Source organism: Triplophysa rosa, linkage group LG18 (assembly GCF_024868665.1).
Source record: "Triplophysa rosa linkage group LG18, Trosa_1v2, whole genome shotgun sequence".
Lineage (NCBI taxonomy): Eukaryota > Metazoa > Chordata > Actinopteri > Cypriniformes > Nemacheilidae > Triplophysa > Triplophysa rosa.
The window spans coordinates 17938252-17955623 of record NC_079907.1 but is presented as its reverse complement, the minus strand read 5'-3'; the positions used below and the strand labels follow the sequence as shown (position 1 = coordinate 17955623).

General features: G+C 39.2%; 1 protein-coding gene across 2 annotated transcripts in view; it reads left to right on the top strand.

The window, feature by feature from the left end:
* The window catches only part of LOC130569417 (ras-related protein Rab-26), a 151326-nt gene that overhangs the window by 77979 nt on the left and 55975 nt on the right, over nt 1–17372 (top strand). For both annotated transcript variants that reach the window (XM_057359053.1, XM_057359052.1), the window contains one exon: nt 15906–15958. In XM_057359053.1, the coding sequence (XP_057215036.1) occupies nt 15906–15958 (53 nt within the window). The remainder of the gene's footprint in view (nt 1–15905; nt 15959–17372) is intronic.

The window sequence follows — 17372 nt, the reverse complement described above, 5'->3', positions numbered from 1 at the left end:
TTGTTCCAGTTGGAGTTTAAGAATTAAAAATCTTGTTTAAAAATGTGATTGATATCATTAAAGTCCGAGTAAAGTGACATTGAAATATGTGTTCTGAGTTTGTCACACAACAGAAATGTGTGCTATTAACCACCCAGCCAAATTTGAATGGAGAAAAAAACATCCAAGTAAATAAAATAAGAAAAACAAGCAGGACTCTCTGCTCTCAAACGCTTCAACGCCAACAGCGGACACGCCCCCTCGAATTGATCATCCTGAGTCCCCAGCCCAGTAGGCTATATGTGAATTATGTGAATACGTTTTATGGGAGGATTTGAATTCAAACGCGCTGTGACGAGGGAGGCGTGACGAGAGCCGTGGAAGGAGGAAGCGAGGCCGGTGACGCCTAGCTGACACTCATTATCAATCGCGTCACCGGCCTCGCTTCCTCCTCCCACGGCTCTCGTCACGCCTCCCTCATCACACGCGTGATATTTATCAATAGATAATTCATGAGCAGGTTAAAAGGTGTGCGTATTTGGCGTGCTGTCCGGAGAGAGGGCTCCGAGCTTCTTGGCGTACTCTGAGTACTCTCCCCATGTCACATGCCAGAACCCAGAGCGTTGTGGTTGCAAATAACAGCCGGCAATGTTCAAAGATAGCATTTGTGCACGGAGGCAGCTTAGAGAGTCAGGCTTCATAGGCAGCGTAACGGAAGTCTATTTGAATTATAAACAGAGAGCGTCTTTGCTATAACCAATCACATATTTAAAAACTACAATACTAATTTCTCGCTAGAAATGCAATCAAACGTTATTGAAAGTGAAAGTTAAACTTACATTTATACAAAACTATGCTCCAACGGGCGTTTCTGCCGCCACTTTGTTTTTTCGAGCTTGAGCCTTCTCGACCAATCACGTTTCTCGCATGTTCTTATGGAAACGACAGGTCTCCGTCATTGGTTAGGTGTGAAAAGGTGCTGGACAGGATGTTTTTTCAGAAAAGTTGAACTTTTCTCAACCTCAAAAGGCTCTGAGCTGCAGAAAAAGATGCTGGTGCTGGCGTTTAAAAAAAAGCAATCAGGACTTTTTTTGAAAACACGGTTTACTCCATAGGATTATAATTTAAAACAGACGCTAGCAGCTTCAAAAAAGAAGTCAAGTGTGAACACAGACAGGTTTGTTTATTTGTAGTGGCTCTCTCTTGAGCTGATAAGGTAGATGCTGGGATTGCTAATAGTGACCCAGCCGGGTGGATTATCTGCTTGTGCTCGTCTCGAAATTTGTTAATTAAACATCATTCACTGAAGCACGTGATCCTCCTTCCGTTCGCGTCTGTGTTACCATTTGCTTGTTATTTGGTGTGAGATTGTTAAATTGGGCAGAGTCTGAGCGTGAGAGAGCCTGAAAGCGTGTGCGAAAAGCTTACAACCCTGAGCTCGTGATTGAGCAGACACCTGAGGCTAGGCGCTCTAGAGATAGGGGAGGTGCCATGCATGCTCGGTCAATCCATTGCGTCATCGATCCCCCGTTTTAGCCCCGCCCAAAAAATCCGGAACAGAGAATCGGTGAAACGGTTTAACTCCACAAATCAGTACTCATTTGTAATGTGTTTCAGCAATACATTTCTAACATCTATAATGTGTTTAGAAATTCTCAGAATTATCTTTACCCGGACTTTAAATTTTGCATGCTGAATTGCAATTGCCCTCTAAAAAGTGCTGGGTTGTTTTTGACCAATGCTGGGTAAATATTGGACAGAACACACTGCTGGGTTAAAGTTACCCAATGCTGGGTTATGTTTTACATAACACACCAGTTATAACTTGCTTGTGATTTTTAAAACCTTTTATTTTTAGAGTTTGCTAACAAGTTGCTAAAAGCGACTACTTCCTTTGGCGGGGACGTTAGACTTCATCGCGCATATAAATCTCACAAATAATGCAACATGGGCAGAAATGTCTAAAATCATTGTTGGGGATTCATTCACGGAGTAATTACTTATCAGGGGACATGTTTTTAATCAAGTTTGAGAAAGTTGTTGGAGGCTTGGTGGTGGTGATGTTGATATCGAGCGACCATATAGTCTTCTGGCGATTGTATTTAGGCTTCAAAAATATCAAATATTGTGTTAATTTGTAAAGATTATCCTGATAGACAAAACGTGTAAACATCATGAACATTTGTTAATCACAGATCTTATTTTCTGCGACGTTCCAAAAGTCTATGGGGAAAATGCTTATGCTTTTGGTCGAGGGATCCAGCGCGGCGCTTACTTCCGGGTTAGCCTACAAAAATACATCATCTCTGAGCCACTCCATTGCATTCTCCAAAGCCATAATCCAGTGCATGATTTGGAAACCATCACTAAGAGAGCCCTCTGTAACAAAAGAAGATTTTGGATCATCAAAGGCTGCATTTAGAGAAGAAATAATGGACATTTTATTTTAGTAACATATTGTGGTTCTGGGAGGGCTAATCTTTCTCTTTGGAGTAATGGAATTTAAATATGTAAAATAATAAAATGTTCTAAAACAATATGGCAGGCAGCAACCAATTTTAGAAATTTGTCGTAACACCAAGAACACATACAAGACCAGGACATGTTTTTGGCCTGATTAACCTTATTCAGGCACATATTGTAGCAAACATACTGAAATTCAATTATCTGAGCAAGCTTTTTTGCTCGCATTTGAGCTATACAAATCTACCTTGAACAAAAAGTCCTTTTGTGCTGTACTAGTGAACAATGAGTGGTTTGAAGTACCTACTATTGTATCTCAAAGCAAAATTCACACATTCTTGTAGCAGCTTGTCAGCATAGACTATATTAAGACTATGTTTATATTGCTCTTCAAAGCACAAGGCAGTGGTACTGTATTGTGTCAGGAAAACACTAGGGAAGAACCCAGATGCAGGCAGCGGGGATGAAGGGGTTAACAAAAGACTTTATTTAACAGATAATAACCACAAAACAAAGACCCACGATGGGGTATAACAACACAACAGGATAATAACAGGACGTAGACTAACTAACACTANATTATCAATCGCGTCACCGGCCTCGCTTCCTCCTCCCACGGCTCTCGTCACGCCTCCCTCATCACACGCGTGATATTTATCAATAGATAATTCATGAGCAGGTTAAAAGGTGTGCGTATTTGGCGTGCTGTCCGGAGAGAGGGCTCCGAGCTTCTTGGCGTACTCTGAGTACTCTCCCCATGTCACATGCCAGAACCCAGAGCGTTGTGGTTGCAAATAACAGCCGGCAATGTTCAAAGATAGCATTTGTGCACGGAGGCAGCTTAGAGAGTCAGGCTTCATAGGCAGCGTAACGGAAGTCTATTTGAATTATAAACAGAGAGCGTCTTTGCTATAACCAATCACATATTTAAAAACTACAATACTAATTTCTCGCTAGAAATGCAATCAAACGTTATTGAAAGTGAAAGTTAAACTTACATTTATACAAAACTATGCTCCAACGGGCGTTTCTGCCGCCACTTTGTTTTTTCGAGCTTGAGCCTTCTCGACCAATCACGTTTCTCGCATGTTCTTATGGAAACGACAGGTCTCCGTCATTGGTTAGGTGTGAAAAGGTGCTGGACAGGATGTTTTTTCAGAAAAGTTGAACTTTTCTCAACCTCAAAAGGCTCTGAGCTGCAGAAAAAGATGCTGGTGCTGGCGTTTAAAAAAAAGCAATCAGGACTTTTTTTGAAAACACGGTTTACTCCATAGGATTATAATTTAAAACAGACGCTAGCAGCTTCAAAAAAGAAGTCAAGTGTGAACACAGACAGGTTTGTTTATTTGTAGTGGCTCTCTCTTGAGCTGATAAGGTAGATGCTGGGATTGCTAATAGTGACCCAGCCGGGTGGATTATCTGCTTGTGCTCGTCTCGAAATTTGTTAATTAAACATCATTCACTGAAGCACGTGATCCTCCTTCCGTTCGCGTCTGTGTTACCATTTGCTTGTTATTTGGTGTGAGATTGTTAAATTGGGCAGAGTCAGAGCGTGAGAGAGCCTGAAAGCGTGTGCGAAAAGCTTACAACCCTGAGCTCGTGATTGAGCAGACACCTGAGGCTAGGCGCTCTAGAGATAGGGGAGGTGCCATGCATGCTCGGTCAATCCATTGCGTCATCGATCCCCCGTTTTAGCCCCGCCCAAAAAATCCGGAACAGAGAATCGGTGAAACGGTTTAACTCCACAAATCAGTACTCATTTGTAATGTGTTTCAGCAATACATTTCTAACATCTATAATGTGTTTAGAAATTCTCAGAATTATCTTTACCCGGACTTTAAATTTTGCATGCTGAATTGCAATTGCCCTCTAAAAAGTGCTGGGTTGTTTTTGACCAATGCTGGGTAAATATTGGACAGAACACACTGCTGGGTTAAAGTTACCCAATGCTGGGTTATGTTTTACATAACACACCAGTTATAACTTGCTTGTGATTTTTAAAACCTTTTATTTTTAGAGTTTGCTAACAAGTTGCTAAAAGCGACTACTTCCTTTGGCGGGGACGTTAGACTTCATCGCGCATATAAATCTCACAAATAATGCAACATGGGCAGAAATGTCTAAAATCATTGTTGGGGATTCATTCACGGAGTAATTACTTATCAGGGGACATGTTTTTAATCAAGTTTGAGAAAGTTGTTGGAGGCTTGGTGGTGGTGATGTTGATATCGAGCGACCATATAGTCTTCTGGCGATTGTATTTAGGCTTCAAAAATAGCAAATATTGTGTTAATTTGTAAAGATTATCCTGATAGACAAAACGTGTAAACATCATGAACATTTGTTAATCACAGATCTTATTTTCTGCGACGTTCCAAAAGTCTATGGGGAAAATGCTTATGCTTTTGGTCGAGGGATCCAGCGCGGCGCTTACTTCCGGGTTAGCCTACAAAAATACATCATCTCTGAGCCACTCCATTGCATTCTCCAAAGCCATAATCCAGTGCATGATTTGGAAACCATCACTAAGAGAGCCCTCTGTAACAAAAGAAGATTTTGGATCATCAAAGGCTGCATTTAGAGAAGAAATAATGGACATTTTATTTTAGTAACATATTGTGGTTCTGGGAGGGCTAATCTTTCTCTTTGGAGTAATGGAATTTAAATATGTAAAATAATAAAATGTTCTAAAACAATATGGCAGGCAGCAACCAATTTTAGAAATTTGTCGTAACACCAAGAACACATACAAGACCAGGACATGTTTTTGGCCTGATTAACCTTATTCAGGCACATATTGTAGCAAACATACTGAAATTCAATTATCTGAGCAAGCTTTTATGCTCGCATTTGAGCTATACAAATCTACCTTGAACAAAAAGTCCTTTTGTGCTGTACTAGTGAACAATGAGTGGTTTGAAGTACCTACTATTGTATCTCAAAGCAAAATTCACACATTCTTGTAGCAGCTTGTCAGCATAGACTATATTAAGACTATGTTTATATTGCTCTTCAAAGCACAAGGCAGTGGTACTGTATTGTGTCAGGAAAACACTAGGGAAGAACCCAGATGCAGGCAGCGGGGATGAAGGGGTTAACAAAAGACTTTATTTAACAGATAATAACCACAAAACAAAGACCCACGATGGGGTATAACAACACAACAGGATAATAACAGGACGTAGACTAACTAACACTAAACTGAGAAAAACCAACACAAGACATAAACTAAACTGAACAATTACTAGACTGACGAAACAGCAACAAGGGGTACAGGCATAACGGGGAACATCAGGACCGCACACGACATACAACGTAATCCAAGAACACAAGACAAAGAAACAAGAGGGTATTTATAGAGAAACACAAACGAGGGATAACGGCACAGGGCAGGTGTGGGTAATCAAACACTTAGGGAAAGATAACAAGGAAACGAGAGGAATGGGGCCAATGACAAGACACTGGAGAGAAAGTATATTATTGTCCAAAGTACAACAATAAGTTTCTCTCCACACATAACCAAAGACTTTGTCATGGCTCTGCTACAGGACCAAGAAAAACATGACTAAAGAAGCAGAGCCATGACAGTATTGTTTTTAATGTTTTAAAAGATAGTGGTCATGCTTAGGGGTATTTAAGCAAATGCTTTCAAAGTGACCCACCCACCCACCGACACATTTACACACATTTGAGCAACAACATGAGCATGACCTTTTGAAATGATGTACACTTTCTTCTTCCCCATACACACACTTGACACCCTCAGTATGCCTTAAGCCAGGGGTGTCCAAAGTCAGTCCTGGAGGGCCGGTGTCCTGCAAAGTTTAGCTTCAACCCTAATCAAACACACCTGAACAGCTAATCAAGGTCTCACAAAGCAGACTAGAAACTTCCAAACAGGTGTGTTGAGCCAAGTTGGAGCTAAACTCTGCAGGACAGTGGCCCTCCAGGACTGACATTGGACACCCCTGCCTTAAGCAGTTCTTAAGCGATATGCGCAATGCTGAGTGATTGACATTTATATTGATGCGAAGTGATTCGTAAGCCAAAAATGTAAAAATATTTCTCACACATTAACCTGTCATCGGTCACATATAACCTGTCAGAAGCACACCGACTGTGCACATAGAGATCAACAAATTAAATCCCCGAAGTCACTTCTGATGTTAGGAATGCATGCTGAAGCTCATATTGCTCTACATCATGCTGTGGATGCTTGTGAGGTTTAATAAACCAACGTGAGAAGAGAGACTCTACTGTACTCATGACGCCCACACAGAGCCTCACCCATCTGTGCCATGCTTGTGTGCCATCCAGCTCAGAGACATGGCATAGACATGCTGATACTAAATGTGTCGACTGGCAGATGAATTCATTTTAGATGTTATTGTTAATGTTTGATCAATTAAATCAGCTTGTTGTGCACTGTGGGATTTGGTGTTTTTCACAAAATATTCTACTATTATTATTACTAAATGATGTAAATTATGATCATTAATATATTAAATATTCAGCTTTTTAGTTAAAACACAGTATATGACACTGTTAGAAGAGCTTTTACAGGAGTTGCGTTAAAATATATTTTCTGGATGTGACATCTATGATTTATGAGGATTATTCATTTGATTTACATTATCCGCATGCTTTAATTTCAAGCTCTGTCTTGTTTACCTAATTCGGTAGTTCTTCAACCACATAATAAGCAAATATAAAATTCATATCAACGATTAAATGGGTTTTCAAGCTCGGGGATCAAAAGTGCGGTGGTGTGTGGGTAGTTTTGGATGAGCGTGTGAGTTGTTTTCTATGGGCTGATCTTATCTACTCTCTCTCTCCTACCTTTCTGGGTCAATAATAAATGATAGTATTTTGGGAAGGGTTTTGAGAACATGATAAAAATGGGCCTCAGAAATGGTTTTGACATAATGATTGTTAATTGCAGCCATTATTGAAAAGGCTCTGAAAAGGCACTTTGTGACGACTCTTTGTTCCTCTGCTCCATTTTTGCTGTTTATACAGCCTAATACGCCCAAAATTAAAGCAGCGTTTATTTCTTTTGTTCCAGCTTTGGCATATGCTATGCTGACATATAAGGGAGGAACACACATCACATCTTATATGGAGACATGAAGTGGTTGATATTCCCGCCTACTTAATTAGTCACACAACAGATGACAAAACATTGGAGCTTCGAAAGTAGAACGTTAAATAAATTAGTATGCTGCCTAGCTAGACTGTGGCTGTGTCTCAATCACCTCCCGAGGTTGTGAATCAGTATATTGTGTACATGTCTTCGGGCACTGGTAAGGACCCTAAGCTCACTACGCATTGGAACACTGTTCACTTACAGTATTTTCCTGTGACGTGACTGCTTAAGCGCGTTGTAATACTTCACAGCTGGTTTTTATCAACATCTGGCAAAACCGACATTTCTATGTAAATGTATTTTTTAAATACTGGTTGAAGTACACATGAGAAACACTAATTATTCTGTTCCCTGTCTGTCTAGCAACATGTATTTATACATCAAATAAATATTTGTCTTTTCAAAAAATCTGTTGCGTTTCATGAAGTTTATTTTCATCATTTAAAAAATGTCACGTGATTTCCGGTAAGGGAACATAGGGAGCATTGAAGCTCCCTGATTTTTAGGTTGCATTGTGGGAATTTTTTGGGAACGAACGTTTCAGTGCACTGGAAGGATTTTTCGAATGAGACAGCCCTTAAAGCGGCCCTAACACACGCGGTTTCTGCCAATCTCATATTAATCTTGAGTACCAATAGAGTAGTATTGCATACTTCGTATCTTCGAAGAGTATTTAGTTTGATCACATTTATAAAAGATAAATATAGCTGTACGATTATTTCCGAAAGCATACGGTGCGTGCGGGGGGGAGGGGTAGGCTGAACTAAAGCACGTGCGCACCCATTGCCAACAAAACACAGACATCAGTTTCAACTCACCGCATGCGGTTCATGTCCGGCATCTTTTAGCGCTGGGACGGCTCCATATATTAGTTTAAAACGATCTCCAAATCCAGCGTTATATCCACCGTTTATATAACATTCATCACCCAAATGCAGTGAACAAACAAACACCTGAACTTCGCGAACGTATGCTCTCTCTCCTGCACACAAGTGAAAGTGACGTCTGCGCCTGCTCTCCTTGCTGTCGAGTGCTTTTCTGGGAGAATTGTCCAATAAGGGACTAAGAAAAATAGTTACGAAACAGTTTAATATGTTCGAAAAAAACTTTCCGAAACCTGTACGATCGCTGGGGTAGTGTATCGAACACAGAAATACTACGTAATACGCCCAACTCGTTTTTTGACAAGTTGACCATGCTAAGCATGAGGAGACAGCACGTTTAGCATTGTAAAGAAGTCAGAATGCATGACACACCGTTGAACCAACCCTTTAAAATAGCCGTCTCCCTGGGGTGCGTTTCCCAAAAGCATTGTTAGCCAACTAAGGTCGCAAGTTCCGTCGTTCCAGCATAGTTTAACGATCAAGTTTCATGGTTTCCCTAAACCATCGTTCCAACGATCAATCGCAAGCAGCATCTCAAAGTTGCTTGGTTGGAACTACAGGTCTAGAGCTGTGGTTATAAGCATATTTCCTTATTATTACGACATGCATCATATTTTTGAGCAAAGTAAGCAAGCAATTCTAAATATATACAAATTCAATTTTACATCTTTTAGTTAGTTATGAAAATATAAGCACTGTTTTTTTGCGTATGCGCACGAGCCAACGTGGGACAACAATCCCTGGGCGGAGTGACGTAGGAGGAAATTTATGAATGAATTAAATATTGTGAAATAAAACAACAGAGAACAAAAATATGATAACAAACAGTTTTCAGATGCAGCGTAAATTATTTACAGCAATATGACATTAAATCATTCTGAACAAATGAATTAGAAGACGATATTACTCCACCACCTATGTGACGTCATCAACTATATACAATATTTCCTAATAATCCTTATTTTCACTCATTTAATGTTCCACCATATTAAACAGTGAATGAAGGCTATAACTGTCCAACTTTCAAATCGCCTGTTGTGAGCAATAATACCATTTTTATGTAGAATTGGTTGTTTCTCCAGTGTATTGGAATTAATCAAAGCTGGAGTGGACAGCATCTATCACTTTTACAGTAAGTCAAGACCAGTGTTGGGCAAGTTACTCTGGAAATGTAATTAAATTACTGATTACTCCTTTTAAAAGTAATCAAGTTACTGGTCTGATTACTTTATTTCAAAAGTAATTAGTTACACTACTCATTACATTACTACCCCCACCCCTCAAAAACACAAAATAACCTCTTTAGCCTTCTCAAGACTAAACTTTATTGTGAAGTGCATACTCTATCTCATCTTTAATTATTTTAATACATTCTTTCTGCATACTAAAGCTTGTCATAAATAATTATAATAATTCAACTCTGTGACATTTTAACTTAAAACATTTCTTCATATGTAAACTAGTATTTCTAAGCTGGCATACTCCATAATGTAAAACGTCACTCCTTAGTTTCTTATAACTTGTATATCTTAACTAGTGCTTCTGCATATTTCTATGATGATTTCTTCGTCATTTAACAAATATAACAGCATTAGAGCAGCAAAAACTAGTAGTCTGACAAAACATAACATTTTGCTAATAGCAGCCTGGCACTCGACAGTAGAAGTTGATTCATTGCTCTCCGTGCCCGTTGACGTTCTCCAGAAGTTTAACTGTGCTGTACTGCCCTTTCAGGTTGTTTTTCGCGGGAGAGAGGGTTTTGCTTACCTCCACATGACCGACAATGCACAACACTGTTCTCGCCTTTGACAGAAATATAAAAAGATAAGAAAACTCAAAATAATGATTGTATTTCCATCTACAGAACGCATATGTTTCTCTCTCCATGCTGAGTTTGTTTTCGCTGGTAGTACCAAAGATTGTCTTGTGATAGGGAGATGTATGGGTCTGTAATACTTACAATTGGAGCATAAAGGCTAACATCGATCACGAGAGGCACCTCAGCCAATCATATCCGGTGTGTAGCCTCCTTGCCTGCGTTCCGCGTGGCGATAGCATTGGCCGTTACAAGTTTTTAGCTTAAAGCGGCAACGAGTAACTTTTGCTTACTGTTGCCCCACGTGGTTGTTTAGCGGAATTGTCTGTATGCAGTGTCGTAAAAACTGTTGCAAAGATTTCCCGCTGGCAGCTCAATACACGTGAGTTTGTTTACTAAGCCGACGGACCCAGATACGTCGTTCAAACTATGTCCACCGATCAGGTAAAGTAGTCCGTGTTACCATATGTTCTTCGTATATCAGTACAAAGATTTATGTATCGTTTCTCCATAATTATAAACTGTAATGTCAACAAATAACGGTAAGTAAGCCTAGTTGTTTTTACTTGCATAGTTCTCGTGTATGTAGCTCGCATATGTAGCATTGTTTGCAAAGGGTGTCATTTGTATAATATAATGAAATATTGACCACCTATAGTACTTTTCTTTTGTTATTATATCGGAAGTCACTAAACACAATCGCGACCAGGCGTTGTGTTTTGTGTAATATACTGTATGTTGTAACTACAGTCAACTTGGTATGAAAACAGCGCATAGCATGTACATATATATGTAACAAAGTTCAATGTAGGGAAGGAAGGAGGCGGGAACCGGCGAACATTTAACAAACTTTAATCAAAATAAACAAACAATAATCCAAGAATAAAAGACCGGCAGCCACCTCACGGTCGACTGCCGGCCACACAAACATAAACAAACTTAACAGTTTCCGGGCCCGGGTCCTCTCTCTCGATGGTCCGGTCGCTCGTCCTCTTATGCTCCCGAGCTCCCCCGTGAGGCATGCGGGAACCGGCGGTCGCACAGCTGACACTCGTTGCCACTTACGCCGCCGGCCCCGCCTAACTCGCCCCACGGCTGTCGCCCCGCCTTCCTCGCTACATACCCCCATCACCCCTCACAGGCCGGGGGGCAGCACCGAGCCTGTGCTTACTCCCCCCCGGGGGGCCTTCTCCCATGAGGGCCCCAGTGACCGGGGCATGCACGGACGAGGCGAGAGAACGGAGCCGGGAGCATCCCGAGCGACCGGGACGAGAGAGGGGAGAGAGGACAAAAAAAAAAAAAGTGGTCCGGTTCCCCACACATCTGGGATGGCATGACGATGAGTAAAATTGCAAGATAAATTTCTTATTCTTATTCCTTTCACCCTGGATTAATCAACTCCAAACCGGGGTCTGCTTTTACCCAGGGCTAAGCAATAAGCATAGAAGTGTGACATATCACACTTCATTTTTATCCAGACGTTCTTCTTCCATGTTTCACAATGTTCATAACTCATCTTTGGTTATTAAATAACATTGTATACCTTTGCTTAAAGCGGCAATGAGTAACTTTTGCTTACTGTTGCCCCACGTGGTTGTTTAGCAGAAGTGTCTGTATGCAGTGTCGTAAAAACTGTCGCAAAGATTTCCCGCTGGCAGCTCAATACACGTCAGTTTGTTTACTAAGCCGACGGACCCAGATACGTCGTTCAAACTATGTCCATCGATCAGGTAAAGTAGTCCGTGTTACCATATGTTCTTCGTATATCAGTTCAAAGATTTATGTATCGTTTCTCCATAATTATAAACTGTAATGTCAACAAAGAACGGTAAGTAAGCTTAGTTGTTTTTGCTTGCATAGTTCTCGTGTATGTAGCTTGCGTATGTAGCATTGTTTGCAAAGGGTGTCATTTGTATAATATAATGAAATATTGACCACCTATAGTACTTTTCTTTTGTTATTATATCGGAAGTCACTAAACACAATCGCGACCAGGCGTTGTGTTTTGTGTAATATATGTTATAACTACAGTCAACTCTGTATGAAAACAGCGCATAGCATGTACATAATATAACGACAACATTAGCCTAATCAATCGATTGAACTGTTCAACATTTGCGTGGTTTACTGGTCTGAACAAAATAATCTGCTACTTTTTACCACAACACGTTTAGTGTGGTTTTTTAGTCTTTATTTACAACCACTACACACATTCATGACGAGACATGACAACATGTTAGCTATCGACACCGGCAACCATATATTATCTCTCAGCTACCTTACACTTATAAAGTGCTAACCGGTGTTGCGCCAATGACACAGACTAATAACAAATACGTTGAAAAGTACAGGACAATAACAAAAAATGTACAAATAACACTTACAAATCCAGGAGCTAGGTCTGCATCCGTTTTGCAACCCGTTGCCTGTTGCTGCTCGCGCCACATAGTGCAAGCCCGTCCGATATTGATTCGTGACCGGCCTCGTGTCCGATCACTCTCTCGCTTACTTTTCTTTGCTTCATTTGCTTCCTTCGACAAAACCCTCTTTGGTTTTTTGGCTGGCTCTGCCATGGTGATGTTTTGGTTCGTTTCGTCTTACTGTTAGCTCTGCTGTTGGCTAACTTCTCCCAGGCTACGACTAAAACGTGACGTATGCTGTATAGCAGGGGATAGGCAGGGCTTGTACCGACCAGAACACCAAAGTTACAAGTGCAATTTCAGCCAATATGAGGCTGTTTAGGTAGTAATGGCAGTAAAATTCGTCCAGTTAAAAGTTGTCCTACCACTAAAATAATTTTAACATTATTTTAAGGTCAAAAATTTACTTGTTGCCGCTTTAAGGTGGCAGGCTTTCCATGGAGTGGCTTTGGTAGTTTTTTTTCAGTGCAGGCGCGTTTCAGTTTGATGATGTCGCGGGGCGACAGGCAGGCATCCAGACTTTGAAAAAGCTATTTCGCTTTTTACAATTTAAATGATAAAACGATACAACGGCAACGATGTAACGCAGCTGTAATGTATAATTACCTGGGCTTGGAACTATAATCTAATTACTATTTTAGGAATTATAACGTGTTAAATTACTCCGTTACGAAAAAAGTAATCAAACTACAGTACAGTACAGGTTACTGCCCAACACTGGTCAAGACCCTCGTCTCCTCATACTGCAGTACAGTGTCACACACATAGGCACAAACAAAGTGAAAGTTAACGTCCTATTAATGCATCAAATATGATATATATTAACAAGATGCGCCACTGCCATTATCGACAAAGACTGAAGATTCTCTTGGGTGGGGCTCCACACAGACCCTTGTGAGATGCTTGCCAAAATGAGAACAGCTTTATTGGGCATTCAGCTGTGGTAAAATACAGTATGTCGCAGTTCAAAGTAGAAGCGAAACAGGTCTAAAGTAGCAACGTTAGTTTAAACACATACGATGTGATGATGTCACAAATATGTTAATTAGCACATGACATCATCCAGCGCCACAAAAGCCTGTGAGAACACTGTACATTGTTGATATGTAACAGGTTGCCATTCAAAGGTATGGCTTTAGAAATTAAATTTACAGCTTTTCCTTGTGACCCTGTTTACAAGCTTTAGGAAATTCATCAATAAATCGATACGACATGAAACAAAAACTGACTTGAGGCATGATCTCCTCCGCGTTTTGTCTCCGCCAGCTCAGTTACATCTGTCTCATGTAGCATCCATAGGGAACAAGGACATTTTTCACTCAAGATGGACCTTGGTTGTGGTCAATGACGTTAGTGAAATTATCCGAATACTACATCAAACATTGACAACCAAAAGGGACAATGCTTCGGGCTATACGTTTCAAGCAACATCCACAAATGTGATAAAAAACATATCCTACCAGCTAAGAAGTGACACCCTGCGTGCAAAGTCTGTAGGAAATAACAGTTTATCATCAAATGGTCTGTTCTCTCATTGGTAGTTCATTGTAAGAATTAATCAGTGTGAAACATTCCACAGAGAAAAAAAGGATTGTGAACCTTTTCATAATCAAACTGCAAAAACTTTCTAAAACCTTGAAATAACTTTCCTGGTTTATTTGTTTTGCATTTCAACCTCTCTCTCTTCTCTCTGGTATATAATGCTTACTTTTTCACAATCCAAATATGAATAAAATAAACTACCAATGTATAAATTCTGCATTTTTTTGCATTGAATAGACTATTTCACTCAGATATGCATCAGATTATTAAAGCAATAAACAGAATTTCACATTAACATTCAAAACCTCTTTGTGCATACCAATGAATGCCAAGAATAATCATCATTACGCAATTACAATGTACTGTATAAACTGAAACCCTTTCAGTCAACCCCACTGCTGCAAAATCTCCTGTTGTTGCCTCACTGTTTAATAAAAAGTGAGTTAAGAAATAAAGTGACAGAAATCTCTACACACCATATAATCTGTCACCTTCACAATCTCTCAAATAAACAAATTTTAACACCTACAAGCAGCTGTAAAATTTTCCAAGGTAACATCATGTATTGTTTTTGGTTTATTGAAATAAGTCTCAGATTTATTTGTTCACACAGTAAATAGAGAGCACCTACCTTTTAATATGCTCGGGAACAACCTGTCAATTATTTCAGTCTCAGCAGCTTAATCGCTGTCTGATCCAGTTCAAGCACACATGCACACACTCATGGGTTGTTATGATTGGACCCTTTGACCCGACACACTGCTGTCATTTCCTATATTTCTTGCGGCAGTTAAATGTCGGCCATTCAAGTCCTGTACGGATACACAGCATGAAGAACTCGCAGTTTAAAAGACTAGCATGCAGCGTTTTAGTTTCGGCAACCCCACTGTCTCACTGAAAACAAAGATTTAATTAAAGTGTCTAACACACGTATTTGCACATCTACACGCAAAGTCTCCAGCTGTTATGAGCTGATAAAGACAATCTCCATTCAGACCGTAACTTCCTCCATTCTTAGCGGAATAACAGGCCGCTTGGCTTTGTATGTGGGTGTCTGTGTGAAAAAACGTACAGTCGGATTTTGTTTGTTCCTCTATGTGCGCTGCCTCCTTTTACCAGGGATGGTAATTATCCTTTAATGTTTGCCTTTTACGGACCTGTCTCCTCCAAACCCCAAATAAAGGATTGAATCCATAAATACATCACACGATGAAAGCACCAAACAACTGCTATACGCTAGATTGCTTAAAATTGGCTGTGGCAAAAAAAGGCAAGCACAACATTTATAAACTTTTTTGCAGGGTGTATTTTAGTATTTAGAAACATGAGCCGTTTGTTATGAGCAGTTGTACTGTTTTTTTGTCTACTTATATATGAAGAGTTTGGTTCCAAAATGAGATAACTCCGTTTTTTTATTGTGCATTCCCATTAATATCAGTCAAACTGCAGTTGGTTTGTTTTGATTTAAGCCATAATAACAAAAAATACAGCTCAAACTAACACAATAAAACACGATAAAAACATGATAACGTAATAAAAACATGATTTTTGAAATAAAAAAAGCTGAGTTATCTCATTTTGGAATCAAACTCTTCATATCTACTCATATTATACTTATATGTTTGTAATTATTGGCTTGTCGTTTTTGTCCTCAGCTCTTTTGCTGCTCTACGACGTGACAAATAAATCTTCCTTCGACAACATACAGGTAAGGCTTATATGACATTTAGGGGCTAGAGACCCATTTGTCATGATAATTACAATTTCTTCGAAAGCTTTGTTCTTATCTTTAGAGTCACTTTTAAGTAATGTTAGAGTGTAATTTCCTTCAACTTTGTTTGACTATTTTCGGACTCTTTTATTATTGTTTTTGCTATTGCACCTTTAAAACTTTTGAATGTATATGACTTTGCTTATGATTGCCTAATCATTTCTGCAAGTAGACAATTAGTCTGTGCTTCACATTCACTTTTTAGATAAAAATTTAAAATTATACACTGCATTGTGAAAGTTAAATCAGATCTACTCTGCGTAGTACTGTTCTTCAAACTTATACTTCAAAGTCTGGATATTTTTTCTGAATAAACATTTTCATGGTACAGTCCATTTAATATACATTTAACATTTACAATTCTTTTGACAATCTCAAAATTCACCCCACAGCATTTATTTGCATTACATCGTCTTTTTCTAATTATGCATTATTTATCCAATGTGCATTATTCCAACAAAAAAAAGCTTGTCTTCACAATTTTTTTCAATATGTAGTATCTTGCTCTGTCACAGAAAAGTGATTTCACAAATCCTTCTCACTTTTGAACCACTCCTTTTCAAGCCCCTAACTTCATTTGGCTATAAAAAGTCTTATCATTCCTTATCAATGAATCAAGTCAATGAACAAAACCAAAACCTGGCCCAGATTTGTTTACATTCCGGGACATTCAATACACCAGATTTTGTAAGTAAATAATAGGAAAAATATGTGAATGTCACAAATTATTTATGTTAAAATAATAATTTAACAAATAATAATATGTTAATAAATAATTTCATTAAATGGATATTGGTGTGTTTATTAAAAATTACTTATCCATCATTATTTTTTATTCACGTGCCCATAATCTTTAATCAAAATCAGAAAATTCCCCTCCCCATCCAAACGACATCTCTCCTCGGCATGACATGTTTCAGCATGAGGCGGGACTTTATTTACTGTCCAATGACCAGGCATCCAACAATCCAATCAAATCCCAAATTAATAAAATTTGTATAATTTTAGAAGCCGTTACATTCAGATATACAAGAAAATTCACAATTTCGGTTTCATGCTAACTTTAAAGTCACATTTTTTATTTGCTACTATAATTCTACACACATACTATAATTCTATTAATCTAGTATGCCATGCCATGAGCACAGTTTGTGTTTGTTTGTGTAATGTACATTGATCAATAAATAAACATGCCTCGTGCACCTGTTTGTTTGGTTGCAGGCAGGTGTGCTTCTTCTTCTTGTGTCATAAGGCACATTAATCAAAATATAGAAGCCAAGCGGTCCAGGAGAGGGGAATAGGAGAAAAAGTTGTGGGGCTAATGAAAGGGAAATAGAGATACGAGTTTAAT